Source organism: Barbus barbus (assembly GCF_936440315.1).
Source record: "Barbus barbus genome assembly, chromosome: 16".
Taxonomy (NCBI): domain Eukaryota; kingdom Metazoa; phylum Chordata; class Actinopteri; order Cypriniformes; family Cyprinidae; genus Barbus; species Barbus barbus.
Genome location: NC_136744.1, coordinates 3,073,137 through 3,098,246, shown reverse-complemented (window position 1 = coordinate 3,098,246; position 25,110 = coordinate 3,073,137). Strand labels below are relative to the sequence as shown.

At 38.6% G+C, this 25,110-nt stretch overlaps 1 protein-coding gene across 1 annotated transcript in view; it reads left to right on the top strand.

Moving 5' to 3' along the window:
* The window catches only part of LOC306882073 (leucine-rich repeat-containing protein 1-like), a 44,160-nt gene extending 19,440 nt beyond the window's left edge, over window positions 1-24,720 (top strand). Inside the window, exons 5-14 of the mRNA XM_079436522.1 lie at window positions 1,398-1,454; window positions 1,557-1,620; window positions 6,241-6,315; window positions 6,396-6,540; window positions 6,857-6,975; window positions 7,623-7,706; window positions 10,648-10,763; window positions 19,098-19,270; window positions 21,111-21,253; window positions 22,597-24,720. Coding sequence (XP_079292648.1) covers window positions 1,398-1,454; window positions 1,557-1,620; window positions 6,241-6,315; window positions 6,396-6,540; window positions 6,857-6,975; window positions 7,623-7,706; window positions 10,648-10,763; window positions 19,098-19,270; window positions 21,111-21,253; window positions 22,597-22,755 — 1,135 coding nt within the window. The 3' untranslated portion in view covers window positions 22,756-24,720. The remainder of the gene's footprint in view (window positions 1-1,397; window positions 1,455-1,556; window positions 1,621-6,240; window positions 6,316-6,395; window positions 6,541-6,856; window positions 6,976-7,622; window positions 7,707-10,647; window positions 10,764-19,097; window positions 19,271-21,110; window positions 21,254-22,596) is intronic.
* The last annotated feature ends 390 nt before the right edge of the window (window positions 24,721-25,110 follow it).

Here is a 25,110-nt window from a genome sequence, read left to right as displayed (position 1 = left end):
TCATATACTATAGTCAGCTCAGTCACACACATGCATATCACTCACCTATTGACAAACAAAAACATTAATGTGTGGCAATGACACTGTTTTTCCCCTGACTGACGGCAGACAGTTGTTATTACCGCAGTATTCAAAGGCTTTAGTTTGTGGAATTGAAATACTCCATTCGCTACAGCCTCCAACAATAATCCTCTTTTATTTCTCTCCGTTTTCATTTCAGGAGACAAACCTGATTAATGTCTGCGTTACTTTAGCTGTCTATAGCCTTGAGCTCCAGACGTTTGAAAGCATGTTGAACTCTTGTCTGTTCTCCGGGTTGATTAAATTTTGGTTTTTCGTAGTTATAGTGACAAATAGTCCTCCAAGCTGTCCGTGTGACTGACTGAAGCGGTCAGATAGCCACACGTTTTCTAGAAATGTGAGTGGCCTTATCTCTGAATATCTGGCTTATGTTCAGTTTGAACGGGGAAGTCCTCTTGCCCTCCTGTTACATAATTTGATGTAGTTATTGTTTCTAAAACTATATCATGTTTTAAATAGCAGAAAGTCCCTGGAAGCCCTGAAATAAATAACCGGGAATGTCACTTGCCCCGTCTGTGAGTGTCATGCTGAGCGCACTGGAAGATTGTGATTGCTATCTCAGGATGTGTCTTAAGTGTGCTTCCCACAGCGCCTCGCCCTGCTCTGTCAGTGGATAGATCACCCTTATCTCAGTGCACATCATTTTTTTAACAGAAAACAAGTAGACATTTCTGTGAGGAGTTTGCTGCTGACTCAAAACTGTTGAATGGTAGCGTATCTCGGTTTCCATAAAAATATTCATCAGTACAACTGTTTTCAACATTGATAATAATCAGAAATGTTTCTTGAGCTGCAAATCAGCATATTAGAATGATTTCTGACAGTTTCTGGAGTAATGATGCAGACAATTCAGCTTTGATCACAGCAATAAATGACGTTTTACAATATTCAAATAGAAAATAGTTATTTCACATTATAAAAATATTTTACAATATTGCGGTGTTTTTTCTGTATTTTTGATCAAATGCAGCCTTTTGTGAGCATAAGGGACTTATTTCAAAAACTTTTAAAGTCTTAATTTTTCCAATGTGTTAATTTTTCTTATGGTTGAGACGTTATTACTTTGTTGGATGCTGTTAGTTGCATCTTGATATCCTTTAATGGTCTTTATGTGAACTAGGAAGAAACTCTGTGTTGTAAACGCTACTCTTAAAATATCGATAACATCTCTCCTAATGGCAATATGTATGGTGGTCCTATAATGCAAATTAAATTCAGAAAACACATCAGGACAAAATAATCTACTGCTCGAATGTGTAATGGTTTATATTTATGCATATTCTTAAAATTGTGCATTGTTTCTGTCTTTTATCTAGCCTCTGTAACTTGGTATCACTGGAACTCCGAGAGAACTTGCTGACTTATTTACCAGAGTAAGTGTACATCTCACAACGCTCTGTGTGTGTGTGTGTGTGTGTGTGCGTGCATAAGGCAAAAGCAAATTTATCTGTATTTCTTTTTTTTTTTTTAATCAGGTCTCTGTCTCAACTTCATAAACTTGAAGAACTGGATGTAGGAAGCAATGAACTGTATAATTTGGTAAGTGTTGAGATTTTCATGGCATGCTCTAAATGGACTAATAACAATAATAACGACTTTAATTGTCCAAAAAGACTTGGAATATGGCAGCTGTCACACCATCTCTGGAACCTCGCCTGATTATTAGGCTGAATCCAGTATGATGAAGATATGTCCTCATCACATCTAATCCCAAAGTCAAAAGCAAAAAAAAATAAAAAATTGCATAAAGATATTGGACCACATGAAACCATAAATGTGTGAGAACATTTGGAGTAAGGATGTCACAATGTTAATTTCTGACTGTTATGGCTATTGTCTGATAAAAAAAAATCAAGATTATCTGCAAATTTACATTTTATGCAACAAATAAAACAACTTTTTGTTAACAGTTTAATTGCAGTACTCAGTAGGACATGCAGTTAACATACATATTTCTCATTTTCACTGAAAATTAATAGATAAAATGTACCAAAATGAACCTTTTCAACAAAAACATATGTACTACAGAGCCCAAACTGTTAAATTTAATTGCTTATTTACTTTCAGATATAATAATCAATACTCAGATAAAAGAAACTTGTACACAAAGTTTACTCTCTAATGATATAATTGTTTCTGCTATAATTCTTTGTTGAAATATGATCATTGAAACCGTAGCTGTCATAAGTTTTCATGACAAATTTATTTAAACATAAATTAAATAATTAAGACATCCAATGTTTCCGCCGGTGGGAGTAAAAATAACGAGCATTTTTTTAAAAAATTTTTTATATAAAATACATTTTCACCGCTGTTTCCACGAGTAAATGATAACCGGGCAGAGTTATCAGAATCAGCTTTATTCGCCAAGTGTGCGCAAACACACTTGTTGTGTTTTTTTTATTACATTTTTTAATTTAATGAATTTGTTGTGGTTTTTAAGCTCTTGGTACATACATGCAAGCATGCATATATATCTGACATGAGAACAGAAACATTTAAATAAGACTTAATAATAATAATAATAATAATAATGTGCAAGAATCTGGAACAGAAGATTTATGTACAGATTTGTGCCTCATTTACTCTATATATACAGCTGTATGCATATATATATACAAAGTACTAGGGAGAGCGTCAATAATTAGAGATGGGGAATGAATTACTAGTTGTTTAAGCTGGAGATGGTATGTGGGAAAAAACAGTTTTTATGCTAGATGTTCTAGTGCACAGAGATCTGTAGCGTCTGTCTGAGGGAAGAAGCGCAAACAGGTCGTGTCCAGGGTGAGAAGGGTCTGTGATGATGTTACCTGCCCGTTTCTTCACTCTGGAGAAGTACAAGTCCTGAAGGCTGGGCAGGTGGACACCAATGATCCTTTCTGCTGACCTAACAGTCCGCTGCAGTCTTCTTATATCTGATTTGTTGGCTGACCCAAACCATACAGTTATAGAAGAGCACAGGACCGACTCAATAACAGCAGAGTAAAACTGTCATGTGCACCTGTGGCAGATTGAACTTTCAGTTGATGAAGAAAGTACAATCTCTGCTGAGCCTTTTTCACGTCGATGTGAGTATCCCACTTCAGGTCCTGAGACATGGTGGCGCCCAGGAACCTGAATGACTCCACTGCAGTCACAGTGCTTTTCATGATGGTGAGTGGGGGGAGAGCAGGGGGGTTTCTCCTGAAGTCTACTATCATCTCTACAGTTTCGAGCGTTTTGAGCTCCAGGTTGTTGTGACTGCACCAGACAGCTAGCTGCTCAACCTCCTGTCTGTAAGCAGACTTGTCACCGTCCTGGATGAGGCCGATGACTGTAGTGTCATCTGCAGACTTCAGGAGCTTGACAGAGGGGTCTTTAGATGTGCAGTCGTTCGTGTAGAGGGAGAAGAGCAGTGGGGAGAGAACACAGCCCTGAGGAGCTCCAGTGTTGATGGTGAGGGTGTTAGATGTGAGATTTCCCAGCCTCACTAGCTGCTGCCTGTCTGTCAGGAAGCTGGTGATCCACTGGCAGACAGAGGTGGGGACAGAGAGCTGTGTCAGTTTATTCTGAAGGGTGTCCGGGATGATGGTGTTGAAGGTGGAGCTGAAGTCCACAAACAGGATCCTTGCATAAGTCCCTGGTTTGTCCAGATGTTGGAGGATGAAGTGCAGTCCCATGTTGACTGCATCATCCACAGACCTGTTTGCTCGGGAAGCAAACTGCAGGGGGTCCAGCAAGGGTCCAGTAACGTCCTTCAGATGGGCCAACACGAGCCTCTCAAATGACTTCATCACCACAGACGTTAAAGCAACAGGTCTGTAGTTATTAAGATTTTTGGTTTCTTGTGTACAGGGATGATGGTGGAGCGTTTGAAGCAGGAGGGGACTTCACACAACTCCAGTGATCTGTTGAAGATCAATGTGAAGATGGATGATAGCCGTCTGGGCTTTCCTTATCTTTTGTTTCCTGAAGACTTTGCTTGCATCTTCTTCACAGATCTTGATTACAGGCTGAGAAACAGTAGGGGGGAGGGAGGGGGAAGGTGTTGATGGCTGTGTTGTGAGACGGTCAGAGTGGGTTTGGGGTGACAGACCAGGCTTTTGCATTTCAAATCTACAATAAAACTTGTTTGAGTCTTCAGCCAGTTGTTGATTGGCCTCAGTGCTTGGTGATGGCTTTCAGGCCTTTCCACACTGATGTAGGGTCGTTACTTGAAAGCTGTTTTTTTTTTAGCTTTTCAGAGTAGTTTTTCATTGCCACTCTTATCTCTCTATTCAGTGTGTATTTGGCCTGTTTGTACAAGGCTTTGTTCCCACTCCTGTGAACATCCTCTTTGGCCTGGCAAAGCTGTTTGAGGTTTGTACTGAACCAAGGTTTGTCATTGTTAAATGTTAAATAAGTCCTGGTGGGTACACGCATGTCCTCACAGAAACCAATGTAGGACGTCACGGCGTCGGTGAGCTCATCCAGATCAGTAGCTGCAGCCTCAAAAACACTCCAATCGGTAAGTTCGAAGCAGGCCTGTAAATCCTGCTCTGCTTCAACAGTCCATCTCTTTACAGTTTTTACTACAGGCTTAGCAGATTTAAGTTTCTGCCTGTAGGCTGGTAGAAGATGAACCAAACAGTGATCAGAGAGTCCCAGTGCTGCACGGGGGACAGAGTGATACGCATCCTTTAAAACAGTGTAGCAATGGTCCAGTATATTGCTGTCCCTGGTGGGACACGTGATATGTTGTCTGTATTTAGGCAGTTCGCGGGTGAGATTTATCTTTATTAAAATCACCAAGAATGACAATGAAAGAGTCCGGGTAACGCTACTCTGTGTGTGTGTGTGTGAGATTTGGTCAGCCAACAGTTCTAGCGTCAGGAGGAATGCACACACTCACCAGAATAAAAGAGGAAAACTCACGCGGCGAATAAAAAGGCTTGCAGTTAATAAAGAGTATGTGTATCATACACATACGCAACAAATGTTTAACACATTTAAACATTCTCATTACTCAGTAATTATACTGGGTGTTATTTTTTTTCTAAAGTAGGCTATACTCCGTTTGATGGTGCGTTTGATGAATTCACTACACAAAATGTATCTTGCGAAGTGAAATGCATGCAATTACCAACCAAATAATACACACATTCTTTCTACGAGGGTTGCGCTTCACTAAATAAAATTATTTAATAAATACCTGTTTACACTTATTCGCACATACACAGGGCAAAGTTTGAGGGTGCACACTTAATAGCCTATCTGAGGGAGAGCAGAGCCATGATTGAAATTTTTTATTTTTTTCAATAAAATTTCTCACTTTTAACTAATTGGTTAACTGATTAATTAGTTTTTATTATATGAAATTCCTACACGCAAGGAGTGAGCCAGTCTAATCTTTCAGTTGACTGTCGAATCATATGAGCAGCACCATCCCTCCATCTACTCCACCAACATAATTTAACATCAGTTAAGCCATCCATTATATATAGGACTAGTAGTCCTTAGGGGTATATGGGAGGTCGAGTTGAAGCCGCTTCCTGAAGCCCCTCTATATGCCAAATAATGTTTTACTCCCTGTTGTATAATTCTGCACCATATGAACGTTTGAACACTTCAAACATTATGAAAATGTCTTTCTTCTGTGAAGTATAAAATAAGTTATTTTGAAGAATGTTGGTAACCAAACAGTTGATGGTCCCCAATGACTTTCTTAGTATGGAATAAAATACAATGGAAGTCAATAGGGACCATCAACTGTTTAGTTACTGGAATATCTTCTTGTGTTTTCAGCAGAAGAAAGACACAAGCAAATGATGACAATTTAAATTTTTGAGTGAAAATACTTTAATGTTGCTAAAATTTGGTTTTCTTTATGTAAAATAAAAATGTGTTTTCTTCCTTTTAATTTTGGGGAGAAACATGTTTTTGGCAGATCTCTTAAGATTCACACATTAATATAAACAGTGGGAAGTTTTTCAAGAGTTGATTTAGTGTACTGCCGTTTGTCCAAGTCTAAAACCCTTGTTTCCGAGAATGTGACCCCTGTTTGACAGAGGCTGGACTTGATGCAGGAATGGCATTTCACGAATGTTTCGCGCTGGCCTGCATTCTTGTGCACATTGGTAACAGTCACCTGCTGTGTTCTCGTTGCTCCATCTGAACTCTGTCAAACTTGTTTTCTTGCAGCCTGAGACAATAGGCTGTCTTGTCAGTCTGAAAGACCTGTGGCTGGATGGAAACCAGCTGTCTGAATTACCACCGGTAAGAGGCTTGTTTTGTGTGCTTGTGCCTGAGTTTGCATACATGTTTACATTTGTGTGTGTGTGTTTTCTCTGCCTCAGGAACTGGGTAGTATGAGAAGCCTTACATGTCTGGATGTATCGGAGAACAAGTTAGAGCGCCTCCCAGAGGAGATGGGAAACCTCCTCTCCCTCACTGACCTCCTGGTGTCCCAGAACCTCATAGACGTGCTGCCGGAGGGATTAGGTCAGTGTTTAGGACCCGACCGGTACCTGCAGTGCCTGTGTGTTGTCCCTCATAACCTGCAGAAATTAGATAGTGATGGAGGAGTTGGATTTTTAATTTGGAGAAGGGAGAGACAAAAAATAATTTTCTTGTTTCTTTTGTCTTGCTTTTTTTTAATATAATGCAAAATATCAGTTTAAGCTTGAAGAGCTTATATTAATGGAACGGTTATTGGGCGTGTGGTTAACCTACTTATCCACCCTTGTTGGGTTGTGAGCTGTGATGTTTGACTTTCTTTTTATGCAGTAATCATACTGTAATATATGTTTTCCTTTAGGTAAACTAAGACAGCTTTCAATATTGAAAGCAGATCAAAACCGATTAGTCCAACTCCCGGAGAGCATAGGCAACTGTGAAAGCCTGACAGAACTAGTGCTGACAGAAAACCAGCTGGTGGTAAGTTACAGCACCTGAGCCTATGAACTGTCTACATGCTTTCAATTAGCAAGAGGAAAACATTACATTGTGGTCATTAAAATGAGTTAATTATCAACTTATTGAATATCAATTCATTGCATATTTTTTTTTTAATATTTAAATTTAATAATAAAAAAATTTGATTTTTCACATTTTCAAAAATCATGACATTTTAATTGCTGATAACAACATAAGAAAATTATAACGTGGGGCTGACTAAAATTGCTAATTTAAATGGTGTTGAGCTCAGTTTCAGCCCTGCTCTAACACACCTGTCAGTAATTTTCTGAACCCCAGAAGCGTGGTTATTTATGTGTTTGATTAGGGTTAGATTTAAACTCAGCAGAAAGGAAAGGTTGATCTCTGGGAGCGGAGCACCTCTGGGGTGTATTCCAGAAAGCAAGGTTAACTTACCGTCACCCATACCCTGAACTCTTGGTTGATTAATCCAAACCTTGCTTACTCGAGGTATGGTTCCAAAAACAACCCCGAGTATGTTCACGGTTAACACACAAGACATTCTCAACAGAGCGACGACTCGACGAGTCACTGTGGAAACGGTGTAGTGTACGGTTACAGTACATGTGTAAGTGATTTTCAAATGTTTTTTTTTTTTTTCCTCTCAGAATTTGCCAAGAAGTATTGGAAAACTAAAGAAACTCTCCAACTTCAACTGTGATAGGAATCAACTAACGTCTTTACCAAAAGAGGTATGCCATCCTAGTCATTGGGCCTTATTCACGAAACAAGCAGAACATTTCATGAGGCGTAACCACATTTCCCATCATTCTCTGTGGAAGTTCGGGAATGCTGAAACCCATAAACTAGACCCTTAATAAATACACCTAGTAAATATTTTAAAAGGTATATTTAAAAGGTTTCAAATTGCCCATTCTGTACATTTTATTCGACCCAAAGTCACTTGAATGCACATCAAATTGTACTCATGACTTCCTAGTTTAGACAGGGAGCTCTCAGGGGAACTTGATGGCAGCAAACTCTTTTAACACATCTTGCTTGCACTTCTCTCCAGGGGTGAGTCTGTGTGTTTACTGTACACTGGCGCCTATGGCACATTCTCAGTAACTGTTCAGATACTCTTGGAACTCGTTTTTCTTGCTGTTGCTAGTTTACCCGGACACTGTATATTTAGACATTACTTTGCATACAAGTTCACAAGGTTGTCAAACTGTGTGTTTAACAGTATCAAGAATGGAAGTTGTTTAATTTAGCTAATTATTTGTATTAACATTAAGTGAGTGGAGTGGTATTTGGTTCAGTTAAGAAGTTAGTATCTGTATTTTTAACGACTACCTTCATTGAAGGACTTTGAGTTGTTTAGAACTAGAACAAGTCCTTGAAGATTGTCATGCTTTTTCCAGAATAATCTTTTATTTTTTTTATTTGAGCAATACTCTTTTTATTACTGCTATACATGAAAGACAAGAATGCCAGACACAGTATCTAGTGCTGCAAAAGCTACTTTATGTTGAGAAAATAGTATCCAGCGCCTATTTGAAATATATTCTAATTGTCTGTGATGTCACAATGCTGAACTTATTGGTACCATAGTTTTGTGGTGGTCTAGAATTAAAAATCCTCAGCATAGAGTATACCTCCTCTGAAACTTAACAAATCCAGCTATTATTCTTTACGAACCCTAACACATCTTCTGAGATATAATGTTTATTGCATATTATGCATTCAGACATATTAAGGTTCTTCTGGGACATAATTTTCCATCAAATCTGCTTGATCAAGGGGATGGGTCGCCCATGGCACACACCCCCGGACAAACACATAGCTTGTTGTGTTACTGCTCTGTGTCTTGTGTCATCTTCAACAGCCCTCAAGTGTCTTATGTTCTTGAGAAACCCTCATCTCCAGTTCTTAAAGGGTTTTTTTTTCCCCCTTCTCCTCCATACTTTCCTGTGTGTGGGGTGAGGACGGGCGCTGGTGACAGCTGAACGAGATTTGAGGAATGTTATTGTCTTGTTTAAACAATGGCTTTGTATAAATGAGGCAGCTTGTTCTCCGAGTCAGTTTGCTCAGCTCTGACCTCACTCAATGGACACCAAATTTTGGAATTACCAAATTTTGCCATAAGTTAAATATATTAAGGTTCTGCAATATATAAATATATTGTGGAAACTTAATTTCCTGTAGAGCTGCTTTGCAACGATTTGTATCGTAAAAAGCGCTATACAAATAAACTTGAACTTGAACAACACAACGCAAAAAGCCAGTAAAATGTCATGTTCTCATATTATTTCATCTTCAAGCAATGTCGGAGTGCAGGACTGCACGTAACGACAAACTGAGCAAAATAATTGTGGTTATCCGTTATAATCGTGATTATTGATCACTAATTCTTTGTCAAAATTATTGCATTTTCATGCAAGCACAAATCAAGAGAACATCAACTCATTACATTTAGTTTGAATTATTATATTTATCATATATTTATTACTTTTAATTAACGCACTTTCTACCGGTGAAAACTGGTAAAACCCTAAGAAATGTTTCTAAAGTCACAGCTGATAGCCTAATAGGCAGTGCTCCAATATATAGTGCAAATGCACTTCGGCTGACCCAAATTTGAGTATCGGCATATGATGCTTTCCTGATCCCGTCCTCCTTTCTGTGTCCCATTCTGCTTCCTGTCTGCTCTCCACTGTACTAGATGTTAAAACAGTCAAGTTTTCTAATATTAATTCCAGTAATTCCAAATGATGTGAGATTCACAAAGTGAGGTTTTTCTGTTGAAACGGTAAACAATCACAATCATTTTATTTAACAATCACAAACAATATAGCCGAGATTTATGTTTGGATTTATTACAGTATGCCATCTGAGAAGGTTTCCTCGCAGATTTAGTTTCAACAAATAGCCCATTGGCCTTGTGAAGGAGAACAAACTGGCTGTATTCATAATCGAATATGTTAGTAAAACACTGGGAAGGAAATGTATCCTTTTAAACTCTTGACATCTGGCACCCCTGTGCATGAACTATTATGGAGGCTTGTAACCAATGCAAGATAACAGAAATGCCAAATAATAAAAATCAGGATGAAAAACCAGCGAAGCTGTCTGGGGTCAGTTTAATAATGTTTAATTAGCATTTTATAAACTGGATAGTTACACCTCTAAACTTCCAGCTTGAAGTCAAATATATTTTCCAGCTTTTCTTAAGGATGAAAAATAACTCTTCTTGACCATTGTGCTCAAATGTAAGCATACTCTTAACACACAGATGAAAATCCTCACTTTGTCAGAGTGTTGGCGTCTGGTGTGAATCTCTCCATAGGAATCCATTGCTCCAAAATCTTTTACATTTGAGAGCTTTCATTGCCTTTTAGCTGCCCATTAACTCTAGTTCAGACCACCTCTAATTGCTTCTAATTTTAACTCTGCTGGCTTACTGTCACTGAAACCGCTTATTTAGGAAAGGTTTGCTTGCCGTTTAGTGCAGCTGTGTTTAATTCATTTTGTTCATTACTCTCCGTCTTCTCAGTTGTTTTCCTGCTAATATTCGTATGCTGGCGGAGCTGATGTTGTTCTCTCTTGTGACGGGGTAATGTGCTGATTTCCGGAGCGTTTTGCAGTGGTCGCAGGGGAATTTGCTCATGTTGTTTTTGTGATTTGTCTCAGATCGGCGGCTGCTGCAGTCTCAATGTTCTGTGTGTGAGAGAGAACCGTCTGGTGCGCATCCCTCCCGAGCTCTCGCAGGCTACAGAGCTGCACGTGCTCGACGTGTCTGGAAACAGGTTTGTCAGAACAAAGTTTTCTCACCGGGGGGTTTGTGATGTAGACTGAGTCATCAAACACATCAGTGACTTCCTTTGAGACAGGATGTGTATCACTGCGTCAATAAATGCCGTTCTAAATCCATGAGACTTTCATTTATCTTTAAAGAACAAATAAGGATATTTTCAATGAAATTATATATTTCTGTCCCTCTGTTGAAAGCCCATTCCACCAAACTGTTTAAAGCAGTAAAACACTTTTTTTTAAAGAGACATGAATGCTATATACTGTATGTGTATATATATGTGTGTGTGTGTCTATATATATATCATAGACTGTAAAAAAAGATGGACGACGCGTCTCCGCTTCCTTCCATTATAGAAAAGTGAAGCCAAAACATCTCCGTATGGCCGCTGCCATCGTGAGTAAATGATGTCGTTCGGAGCCTGAGTCTGCGCAGTAGAGATTCGTTCGGAGCCCGAGTCTGCGCAGTAGAGATTCATTCGGAGCCCGAGTCTGCGCAGTAGAGATTCGTTTGGAGCCCGAGTCTGCGCAGTAGAGATTCGTTTGGAGCCCGAGTCTGCGCAGTAGAGATTTGTTCGGAGCCCGAGTCTGCGCAGTAGAGATTCGTTTGGAGCCCGAGTCTGCGCAGTAGAGATTCGTTTGGAGCCCGAGTCTGCGCAGTAGAGATTCGTTTGGAGCCCGAGTCTGCGCAGTAGAGATTCGTTTGGAGCCCGAGTCTGCGCAGTAGAGATTAGTTTGGAGCCCGAGTCTGCGCAGTAGAGATTAGTTTGGAGCCCGAGTCTGCGCAGTAGAGATTCGTTTGGAGCCAGAGTCTGCGCAGTAGAGATTCGTTTGGAGCCCGAGTCTGCGCAGTAGAGATTCGTTTGGAGCCCGAGTCTGCGCAGTAGAGATTCGTTCGGAGCCCGAGTCTGCGCAGTAGAGATTCGTTCGGAGCCCGAGTCTGCGCAGTAGAGATTCGTTCGGAGCCCGAGTCTGCGCAGTAGAGATTCGTTCGGAGCCCGAGTCTGCGCAGTAGAGATTCGTTCGGAGCCCGAGTCTGCGCAGTAGAGATTCGTTCGGAGCCCGAGTCTGCGCAGTAGAGATTCGTTCGGAGCCCGAGTCTGCGCAGTAGAGATTCATTTGGAGCCCGAGTCTGCGCAGTAGAGATTCATTTGGAGTTGTGAGGTGGAGCCGCGGAACCAAACTCCCGCAGACCCAATCAACCATAACGACACGCCCCGTTTTTATAGCATCAAATTACTAACTAAAATCAAACTTATCACAAAAACAAACAATTGAACATATCAGCTTGATAACAACTACCGTAAATGACCAAAATCATATTTTGGAAAATTTTTATTGGAAGTGTAATTTTTTTGTTATGACTGAAGTCCCATTCGTTTACATGGAGAGGGCGGGGTTTATGACCTGTGCTGCAGCCAGCCACCAGGGGGCGATCAAAGAGCCCGCAGCTTCACATTCCAGTATGAGTGAGACACACATACGAGTATGTAACGTGTTAACGTGTTTATGTACACGCACATACACAGTACGAGTGAGACACATACATAATATATATATATATATATATATATATATATATATACAGTGCCCTCCAAAAGTATTGGAACAGTGAAGACAAAATTGCTCTGTTGGCTGTGGAGTCAAGACATTTACAAATATGATTAAAAGATGAATATGAGACAAAACTACAGAATGTCACATTTTATTATTGGGTGATTCAACACACAGATGTTTTAGCAGCTAAGAAGTTCAGCACTTTTAGAGTTTCATCCCTCTATCTGATGTGAGCATAAGTATTGGAGCAGTTGCCTCTCAGGTCTTTCTAAGTGATCAGCTGTGTCCTGTTGCATTAATTCTTCAGATATTAAAAGCAGGGAATGTCGTATCAGTTATATCCATTACTTCTGCATTCTCAATCCTGCAATCGATGATGACACACACAAACCAGGATGAAGACGAGGGAGCTGACTTTGAGAGAAAAACAAGTAATTTGGATGCTAAAAGAAAAGAGGAAGTGAGTTAGAGATCTAGCAAAAACAAAAGGCACTGAGAAATCAAGAGTTTGGAAACCACCAGCAACACCAGCAACCAACAATGACCTGATCAGCTGAGAAAACAACAGTAGTTGATGACAGACAAATCATAAAAGCTGTGAAAATGAACCCTAAAAGACATGTCTGTAAAATCACCAACAACTTCCAGAAAGCTGGGGTGATGCTCTGACAATCTACTGTCCTCAGGAGACTTTGACACAGAATTACAGATGCTACACAGCAAGATGCAAACCTCTGACCAGCACCAACAATAGAAAGACAAGATTAGAGTTTGCAAAAAAGCACAAAGGTGAGCCAGAAGAGTTTTGGAACTGTGTTTATGGACCGATGAGACAAAGATGAACCTTTATCTAAGTGATGGGAAAGCAAAAATGTGGAGAAAAAAGGGAACTGAAATGATCCCAAGCATACAGCCTCATCTGTAAAGCATGGTGGAGGTGATGTCATGGCATGGGCATGCATGGCTGCCTCTGGAACAGGCCCTCTCAACTTTACTGATGACTTAATGTATGATGACAGTAGCAGAATGAATTTGGAAGGGTACAAAACCATCTTGCCTACCAATATTCAAGAAAATGCCACCAGATTCATTGGGAAGTGCTTCATATTGCATCAGGACAATGACCCAAAACACCCTGCCAGTTCAGTCAAGGAATTTATAAGGGCAAGGAAATGGAAAGTCTTAGATTGCCCAAGTCAATCTCCAGATTTAAATCTGATTGAACATGAATTTCACCAGCTGGAGAGGAGAGTAAAGGCAGAAACTCCCCAAAACAAGCAAGGGATCTGCAACTGTCCCAATTCTTATGCTCACATCAATGAGTGGGATGAACTCTGAAAGTGCTGTTCTTTTTATTTGGTAAAACATGTATGTGTTGAAACGGCTAATAATAAAATGTGACATTCTGTAGTTTTGTCTCATATTCATCTTTTAATCATATTTGTAAATGTCTTGACTCCACAGCCAACAGAGCAATTCTGTCTTTACTGTTTCAATACTTATGGAGGACACTGTAAATGTATGCCTGTCTGTCTGGAGATGTGCTGATATCACGTTTGGTCTCGTTCTGTCTCGCGTATCTTGTCAGTGTCTGCGCTTGCTTGGCCATTTGTTGTGGAAAAATAAGGAAAGTGTGTTCAGCTAAATTCAATTAGTATTTTGTTAGGGTATAAAAAAGCTTAGTTTAGCGGTAGCGGCAGTTGTCGTGTGAAGGCCTCCTCATGTGATGACCGAAGAGTGCAAAGACCATCGACTCTACCGGGCTGGGACACCGGCAAAGGATACAAGTATCGCTTTTTATTTCTGCTCTTTTCTACTACTTGTTTCACTTCTGTTTCAGTTTTTATAACCATTTCTTACTATGTGTAATTAAGTTGTTGTTTTTAGCATGTGTGTTTAGTGTTATTTCTTAGGATTACTGATAAACTATACTGTCGTGATTTGTATTTATCGGTTTTAATTTTAGTTAAATAATGTCTGAATTTATTATGTCTGTATAGGTCTTTTATTAAGTTTTAGTTTTATTTAATTTGTTATTTTAATACTTCAACAAAACTAAATGGAAATTAAATATATATATATATATATATATATATATATATATATAATATAACACACACACACAGATCCCTTCATTTTTTTTCATGTTAAACTGCTTTAAATAACTTTTTTTCCCACGTCAATCTACACTCCATACACCATAATGACAAAGCACAAGACAGATTTGTAACATCTTTGCAAATGTATTAGAAATAAAAACATAAATGATTCCATTGCATAAGTATTCATACCCTTTTCTGGGACACTTGCAATTTAGCTCAGGAGCACTCATATCACTTGTAGATGTTACTACACTTCGAGTTGAGTTAAACTCTGGCAAATTAATTTGAATGAGTATGATTTGGACAGGCACACAATTTTCAGAAAAGGTTTAACAGCTGATAATGCATATCAGAGCAAAAACCAAGCCCTGAGGTCAAAAGAACAGTCTGTAGAGCTCAGAAACAGGTTTGAGTCAAGCCACACATCTGAGGAAGAGTTCAGAAAAAATTATGTTGTATTGAAGGTTCACAGAAGCATGTAGCCTCCATTATCCATAATGGAAAAAGTTTGAAACAACCAGGACTCTTCCTAGAGCTGGCCTCCTGGCCAAACTGAGCAATTGATGGAGAAGGGGCTTGCTTATACTGGTGACCAAGAACCTGATGGTTACTTTAGTTGAGCTCCATGATCATATATGCAGATGAGAGAAACCCACAGAAGGACAAACATCACTGCAACACTCTGGGCTTTATGGCAGTGTGGCAAGTTTAAATCCTCTCCTCAGTGAAGACACATGAAAACACACTTGAAATTTGCAGAAAAGCACCTACAGGACCCTCAGACTCTGAGAAACAATATTCTCTGGTCTGATGAACCTCAATTCCAAGCATCATGTTTGAAGGAAACCAGCTCTGCTCATCACCTGCAGAGTACCACCCCAAAAGTAAAGTGTGCTGGCAGCAGCCTCATGCTGTGGGGCTGTTTTTCAGTGGCAGGGACTGAGGGACTCGTCAGAGTAGAAGAAAAGTTCAATGCACAAAAAATATTGAGATAGCTTTAATGAAAACCCAGTCCAGAGCATTCAGAACCTCAGACTGGGCAGAAGGTTCACTTTCCAACAGGACAATGACCCGAAGCACACAGCAAGAGTGGCTTATAGACAACTCTGTGAATGTCCTTGAGTGACCACACAGCTTGGGTTTGAACCCCATCAAATATTTCTGGAGAAATACTGAGTTAAGGGTATGAATGCAATGTACATATTTCAGTTAATTTTTTATAAATTTGCAAAGTTGTCACACATCTGTTTTTGCTTTGTCATTATGGTGTATGGCAGTGGTCGGTAACAGGCGGCCCGTGGGCTACTAGTGGCCCGCCAGCAATAATATCTGGCCCGTGCCCGTAGCCAGATTATTTTGATAGCGCCTGGTTCTGAAATAAATCTGTCATGACCGCAACAGTTACTCACAATCAGAGTATGTGAGTGGAGCGGGAGTGCAGCGGTGTGATTTTGACTGATTTTTTAAAAGTCGGAGCGTCGTGGTTTTCACTCGCTCCAATAGCAATTCATGCCAACGACCCATAACATAACTGCATATTTAGCAAGAATTCACATGTTAAACATATTTAGCTAGCTAGATAGAAAAGGATCACTCAAATCAGAAATAATGTGAAGGCTATGATGACTGCAGTGGACATGAGCGGGAAGTTATATTTCTCAAGGAATTTATTTGTTCCTTCTGAATATTTTTAGCTGACAGCTGACTTTTTTTTTTCTCAGGATTGCGTGATATAAACTCGCACTTGCGAGCTAAAAAGTTATAATTCTGATATATAAACTCGCAATTCTGACTTTATAACTCGCAATTGCGAGTTTATATCTCACAATTCTGTGGGGGAAAAAAAGTTGTGAAGTCGCAATAACCTTTTTTTTTATTTTTTATTCAGTGGCGGAAACGGGCTTCCATAGAACTGTGATATTTGAAACATACTGAAATACTTTAGACACGGAGCGGTGTTTCTGATATCAGTGAGAGCGGAGTGATTTATTAAATGCTCGAAGCGCGGAGGGGAAATTGTTGACGCTCCACTCCGCTCACATACTCTGATCGGACACCGCCACACAAGTGTGGCTTTTTGTTAATGACTGACACAGGATTGTACACAGAGTAACAGCTCACTACCAGTTACAAAATACACTGGAACAGTCAGTCACAGGCAATTCTGGTTACATTTTTTTGTCCATTAATATCCTTTTTATTATCGTTTGACTATGTTCTGGCCCACCATCTAGTGGTGAAATGTTGTTTGGGCCAGATGCCAAACTTACTTGCCCACCCCTGGTGTATGGAGTGTAAATTGATGTGGGGCCAAAAGTAATTTAAAGCAGTTTAGCAGAAGGCTGCAACATGACAAAACGTGAAAAAAATAAAGAGGTATGAATAGTACAATATATATGTATATATGTGTATGTATATATGTGTATGTGTATATGTATATATGTATATATATGTATATATGTGTATATGTATGTATATGTGTGTATATATATGTATGTATATGTGTGTATATATATGTATGTATATGTGTGTATATATATGTATGTATATGTGTATATATATATGTATATATATGTATATATGTATATATGTGTATATATATGGGTATATGTGTATATATATGTGTGTGTGTGTATATGTATGTGTATATATGTAGATGTTGATTTAATGTAGGCTTTTATTCACACATAACCTGCTCAACGCACATACGCAGAGCACTTCAAATATGATTAACACAAGCTCAAGCTAGAGTGAGAACCAATTCTCTAACATAAGTATGGTTGACAGATGGATTATGTTTTGTAAGCTAATTGGAACATCAAGATTTTGGTGAGAAGGACTTATTTTTTAATTGCTTTTCTTTTCCTATATACAAAAATACGATACAAAAGAAAAAAAGAAAAGAAAAGCAATCTCAAAACAATCTTATAAGACAAATCAAACAAAAATGCATGCATTAAATTCATACATTTATATGCATTCATTTATTTACTTGCATATTTACAATTATTTAAATCAACAGTATGATTTAAAAGATCCTGCTTTATTAATTCAGAAAAGGGTTTCCACATCTAATTAAAATACTTATGATTGTATTGCACCTCAGATCTGAGGACTTTCAATGGAGGAACAGAAATCGCTCACCTTTCATTAAAAATATCATTTGTGTTGCTAAGATGAAAGAAAGTCTTATGGCTTGACATGAGAGTGAGGAAATGATGACACATTTTTCATTTATGGCTGTTCATTTGAAAATCACTGCTACCATATTATCTACAGTCGCTGTCAAATAGGTCACTCCAGACAAACCCATACGTCTCTGTTAATGTGTGAAGAGCCTGCTTTATGCCCCTCTTGCCAGAGTCTTTTATCACTGAAGCATATTTTGATGGAGCGTGATGTCTTGAACTCCATTAGGACTCTTTACTTTTGAGTTGACTATTGTGAAAATATTTTTAATAAAGTGACACTAGAATTAGTTTTAGAATTTTAGAGAGAAATTAAAAGAAATCTTAAAATCTACCCTATTTGTTATTTTTCTCCCTTTTCGCCATTTAAAAAGCCATATTATAGCCGTGTTAGCTAGCATGGCATTAAACTACAAACAAACAAATCCACAGTCAGTAATGCATGCATAAATGAATCCACATGGACACAGAACTTTACAGCTCAATATTATGCTGTTGAACAGAAGTATTCATATGAATGTGAAAACTAAAAATACAAGCGGCACATTTCTGCTTTTAAATCCTCTGGTGCACATGCTCCATAGACTTCCATTGTAAGTCCATTACTGTAAACGTGATTTACAGAATAAAACTACTGTATTATACTGTTTAGCTAAAAATTATAACACCTAATAAAGATCTTATTGTCCATGATTCTTAATGTTACTTCAAATAACAAAATGTCTTGACAAGCTCTTATCATATTGTGGTAACCAGTGTTGGGGAAAGTAACTTTTGAAAAATAATGCATTATAATATTGCGATACTTTTTATCCCTTGGGCTGGGCTTTCCTATTTGTTTTTAAATTACAAATTTCCAAAAATGATGTTTTTGGCATCTGTAAAGGCCTATTCATACCAGAAGTGAAATTAATAAGCCTCAGGCTGAAGGAAGTGCCTCCCAATTTTTCTTAACATGGGGACAGGAGAGCTGTCAGTCAGTAAATAGGAAAGATTTAGCTTTAAATGTATTTGTAATGAGTTACTTTACCAGTCACTTGAAAAGTCAAGTCACTATTATTTGTATAGTGCTTTTAACAGTACAAATTGTGTAAGTAATCAGAAAAAAGTAATCAGAATACATAACTCATGTTACTTGTAATGTATTACCTGTAACACTGGAGGTAACTTTCTCCTGCGTCATGTTCATTTGTTGACAACGAAACAAATCCCACTTATCTTTATGCCATGTAACTCCCCTTTTCATCATCCAGGCCCCACGCATCTTATTGAATATGCTTTTTCACTTGGAAATTTGTGAGATTAGTTAAAGGCATTTCATTTATTAAACAATATTGAGTAATAAAGCCTGTCAAACACACACACGTTTTAGGACTAGCAGGAGAACATATAAAATGTCCCGCTTTGAGAGTTTGCGGTAATAGCATTAAAGAGAGGCAGACGCGTGTCTTGTGAATGATATTCTGTCCGTGTCTCTGTGAAGGCTGCTGTACCTGCCCTTGACCCTGACCTCTCTACGACTCAAAGCACTCTGGCTGTCAGAGAACCAGTCTCAACCCCTGCTCACCTTCCAGACGGACGTGGACCCCGAGTCTGGAGTGAAGGTCCTGACCTGTGTACTGTTGCCTCAGCAGCCCTGTGAATCGGAAAACAAAGGTAAAGCCCTGATGTCTGCATGACACTTGAAAGATCCTGTAAGCTATTTTTCATCAAACATGTCACTTCTACCGGACATATGTGAAAGCACACAGTCTCTGTGGCAGGTTGTCAGGACATCAGAGGACCTGGCGCTCTTTCTGTCAGACGTTCTGGGCTTTCTGTGTGTTTTTAGTCGAGTGGGGTTTTATAGCAAGGGTCAAATGTGGTAGAAGTTAGTGAAACTGCATACAGATATATGTAGGATAAGCTTAAGAATTGTAATTAATAAGGCTGACATAATTTCACCCTAAGCGCAAGCTTTAGTGACTAAGTGAAAACTGCCATTATAAATTAAAACTGTCTGTACTGCACTATGAGTCTCTTTTTTTTTTACATTGTTTACAGTACCTGTCAAAAGTTGGAAGCATAATTATTAAATGTTTTTAATCAAGGCTGCATGATTTACATTATTTCTTTGATGCAAAGCTGAATTTTCAGCACTCATTACTCCAGTGTCACATGATGATTGAGGAATCATATCAGCTGTAGTAAATAATAGTGTGAATTTAGTGTGTATGCAGAGGTTAAATAGCAACTGTATCATAGGGAGATCAAGATCAAGGTAATACAAACTAGAGAAACAAGATTAGTGGGCTTCAGGAAGGGGAATATGCCTTTTAAATGATTTCCATCCTAACCAGCACTACATCACTTTTGAGGAATCGCGATTCTGCCGAGATTATCTGCAAGGAGATTCTGCATTTTTTTTAATCTGTAATATTCTGATAACATCCTGTGTCTGCTGTGCTTTAATCTTGCGGCGGTCCCGTGGGATTGATCCGTAGGATTCGATCAGACAGTGTGACGTGTGTGTTGATTTGAGGAGAGGTATAGGTGCAGCAGGGCATGTACAGATCAGGTCTTGATATCCCTGGGCTTCCTCTGGCCTTCCTTCACACTCATGTGCTGCTTTCTACATCGAGCCAGCGGATTGGGCGGCTAAAGAGGTTTATCTCCTCTGAGCTCAGCTCGGCCTCAGATGTTGCCACACACGGCCTCCTCCCACAGCCGTGTCTTAACCTAAACCCATTGAAGCTTTTATTTTCTGGAGTCTTTAACTTCTCTTTTATTGATGAAACTAGGGGTCAGTGTAAAAAAAGTTTTGTATGTGCCATATTCCATGTTCAGTTTTACTACTAAGCTCATTACTCCAGTCGTCAGTGTCACACAATCCTTCAGAAACCATTCTGATTTGCTGCTCAAGAAACATTTAAATTTATATCAAGATTTGCATCAAGACACATTATTTCATCCTTGTTATCAGTGTTGAAAAGCGTTTGTGCTGTTTTGTGGAAATTGTGATACACTATCAGATTCTTAAAGGAATGAATGAATAATTTATTCAGCAAGGCTCTATTAAATTGATCAAAAGTGTCAGCGAAGACATAGATGTTCTTTTTAAAAAAGATTTCCATTTCAAATCAAAGATGTTTCCACAAAAATATTATGCAGTAAAAAAAAGTTTCAACACTGAGAATAATAGCCATTGTTAATAATTTAGCATCAATAAAAAATAATTGAGCACTAAATCAGCATGTTAACATTAAAACTTATTCTGGGTTTTGCTGACATTATAGAATGACTTCCTCTATGTTTGGATGTGTTGGAGGTCAGGTTGAGAGAGGGATTGTTTCTCAGTAAGCCCCCTTTACTTGGAATATAAGCGTCTCAGTGTGATTTTTATGAAAACTAGAGTAAATGCAATGTGTTTTTTTTTTCCTAATCCGATAATAGATAAAGGGATCTGTTTAACCCATGTGTGTAAAAAAAAAAAAAAAACTATGCCTATGCTGTTTAGGTTCAGATAACCTTGCCCGCTGTGGTGCTCTGGAGAGTCTGGTGGAGAGCAACATGCTGGATGACACCTGGGATGACCAAGCCACAAACAGAATGAGCACCATCCGTTTCATGGAGGATGATGATGATGAGGATGACGGAGAGGTGAGGAAGAAGCAGGCTCTTCTAAATGTATTATATGGATTTAGCATGATTATGAGTTTCGTAGAAGTGATGTTTCAGGTGCCTTTTTAGTGGTGGTTTGGTTTATAGATGAACTCAAACTAACCTGTCACTCAGATATACACTTTATATATCACTTTTCGGATATACAAAATTCTCACTGTATTAAAAAAGCCCACTTTAAATGATAGATATCAGTCTTAATAGCTAGTAGCAACTCATGGGCTAAATGCTACACAGGATCAGGGTTCGCACAAGGTGCTTAAAATACTTGAATTTGACTTAAAGTACTGATATATTTTCACGCAAAATTAACAATGCTGCGTGTGTTAATTACCATTTCTCCCGGCTTTTGGGAGCGCACGAGATCTCGCGATGTTTCATCTTGAGGTGAAAATCGGTCTCGCGATATCGGTATAAAGTTGAGTTCATGGTACAGTTGGGCAAAAAAGTATTTAGTCAGTCACCAATTGTGCAAGTTCTCCCACTTAAAAAGATAAGAGAGGCCTGTAATTTTCATCATAGGTGCACTTCAACTATGAGAGACAGAATGGGGGGAAAGAATCCAGGAAATCCGATGGGATTACCCGATGGGACATGCTTACAACACAGTGTTGTAAAATGCACATATTTAAAGAGCTTTATTTACAATACTTTGTATAATAAACTTCTAAATGTCTGTACATTAGTCTGTATGTATCAGATGACAAAATTGCGGTGCTTTTCTTAAGTGATAAACAGTTGCAGACATTTTATAAAACACGCATACTCATCTCCGTGTGCAACACTTTGTTTTACTACCAAATCATATATAATATCTAATTATTACACCTTGAGTGTGTGGATTTAATACATTATGGGCATTGAGCTTTGGCATTTTTCAGTCTTGCAAGTTTACTTCCTGTCACATGCACTGCCTCTCAAGTGGCCAAGACCACAAGTGTGGGTATTATTGGGACAAGGCCCCGTGTTATACACATTTCAAAAGCTGTATGCTTTGTTGTGTGACGTGACCTCATCATGCTTTCCTTCATCTTGAAAAATAAATGAAGTCTTGACTCAAGTTGATTCCTCCTGAGTCATCTATCACACTGGAAAAGGAAAGTCGAGTCAAGAGGGCATTGTGGGACATGTAGTAGGTAAACTCCATGCCAAAAGGAAATGCTGTGACATAAAAAACCCAAAAAGGACAAGCCCTTCAGTGTGTCCCACCTCAACCATCTTTTTTCAATCAGATACACTTTTCATGGGGTCTTAAAATGCTCTGAAGGGTGCTATAACGAGAAACAGTGAATTGAAGAGTTCTTTTTCTTTCTGTTTCTCAGAGAACACTGTTGCGGCAGGCCACTCCACACCCCGGCGAGCTGAAGAACATGAAGAAGGTGGCCGAGAGCATCCGAAAGGACATGAAAGCCGCCAAAGGCCTGGATTCCAACAAAAACGAGGTCAATAACGCTGTGGACCGAGTGACCACGTCTGTGTGACCGCTTTAACTCCAAGATGTCTCTTACCCAGTGTGTCTGTCCCCGAAGCCCCCGCAGAGCCATTCCTCACGGTTTTCTCCCAGGGGCTGACCACCCTTTTGCTCTCCTGGGACCACCAGAGCCCCTTTTCCAGCCCTGCTAACTTCATCTGTTCCCGCCCTGTGTCGGGCACGAGTCCTCACTACACGGTGCCTTCTTTTCTAAAGACCTCCAGAGCAATAACCGGCAAAGAAATGCACGTTTTTACTCTTCAAATCCAGTGCTTTTCTTATGCTTTTCTTTGACACACAAAATAGGTAGTTGCACTACAAGTCTTAGCATAAATCTGTCAGAATCTATAATACAGAAATAAGAAATGTGTATATATATATGCTCTATTTTTTTATTTTCGAACACTGGGTGCATTTTCTTTCTTTTGGTGATACACGGAGCCCAGGCATTTTTGGACCTACTGATTTGAAAAATTATTGTATAGTTGCTTGTGAATATTGACACTTTTATACGTCTGGCAGCTCAGGTGGTGTGAAGTTTTAGAAACAAACAAAAGATGCGTAGCCAGTTTCTTAATCAACAAACTTTCCTTTCGCTTGGACTTAATTGTAGCATTAAAAGCATTAGAACAAAGTGATGGATTTTTAATGTCATACACAGTTAATTCTTATCTTAACAGCTTTGTATTTCATGGTCAGGTTTTTCTTCGTAACCCATGCAGTTTTCATTGTGTGTAAAGAACATATTTTGTACTAAAGTTAATTAAAAGGGCTAATGCGGTTCAGGACCATGAGCTGAAACACTCCAGCATGAGGACCGAAGAGAGTGAAGGCTGGCGCTGTGCTTTACCACGCTGATATTACTTAAGTAACCCGACTTCTGCTGCAGTACAAATGTGCTTCCAGCTTTTTAAAAAGCAGGTACAATAAAAGTCTTTTGTAATTGAGGGTAAGGGTAGTTAGTTATTATCTTTTGCTTTGGTTTAGGTGAGCAGTTTTTTCCCTCCAAGTGCCAGAATGCACTTTTGTAAGCAATGCTATAATTTTTTTAAAAATATATATGTATATGGTACACCACAGACTTCATTTTACATTGTATGTTTTCATTTGTATTCCAAGAAAGACATGGTTTTTAATGTTGATTTTTAATTATTTCTTGTAAATGAAGCTGCACAGAAAACAAATCGTAAACGGGCGCTGTTTCTGGGCCAGTACGTTTATGACTTTAACCACTGAAATAATAAAATGATTTCATGAAAGCAAAGGTTATGATTCATTATTTATACAGAGATTTAATATAAAAAAATGCTAGATGTCTTGCCACTGCTTTTCTTCTTTCCGGATTAATGTTAAAGGAATAATACGGCCAAAAATAAAAATTCTGTCATTATTTAATCACCACCATGCTATTACAAACCTGTATTGTGTTATTATTTTTTACAGTATTTTTCGATCAATGATTTATTATCTGAGGCTTCAGCCCATTGTTTGTCCGCCCTTGCTTGTTTCCTCCCTCTCCGTTACCTCACTATTTCCTCTGTTTGCATGTGGCTTTTTTTTATTTCACTGTATTTCACTTATACATTTTGTTGTGTGTTGAACATTTTGATTTTTATCAGTAGATACAATTTCCATTCCAAAATTTAAATTGTATTATGTAATATTTAGACAAGCAGTTCATACTGTTGCTGAAACTTTCAAATGCACATTGTATACTGTACATAAATAGAGATGAATGGGCTCTACATATGGAACAAGATTTAGAAATTGGTCTATAATTTTACCCATTTAAAATTACATCGGTTCATTTTGCTGATTCCATATTCCACATGTCCTTATGAAAACTTCTGTTCAGAGGGATGCATTACAGTTACATTTAAAGAACATTGATAATGTTACAAATGACTTTATCTTTCGAATACATGTGTTCTTTTGTTCCTTAAATTTTATTCATTAAAGCATTTTCATAAACACTGACAGCTGTGCCGAACTTGTAGTAAAACAAAAACATCATATTCAGGGGAAGTTTCATCACATCATTTGTGTAACTCCTTCCAAAGGTATGATTGCAGGACATTTCTCACAGTTGAAGATTCATACATCCATAATACTCTTTTGATATTGTTTGTTGTTTGATCTCCCAGTTCTATTGTCCATTCTACCCTTGTTGGCTTATTTGGCAGTGTCAGCTATTCATTCTCTCTCTCTCTCTCTCTCAAAAAAAGATTGATCAGTTTTACCCTCAAATAGTCACACATAAATATAAAGGAAGAACGATGTGCATTTACTGCTAAATTTTTACATATTTACAGATTAAGTAATGTAAACTACTAAATCATATATTCTGTATTTAGACTATTTAGTT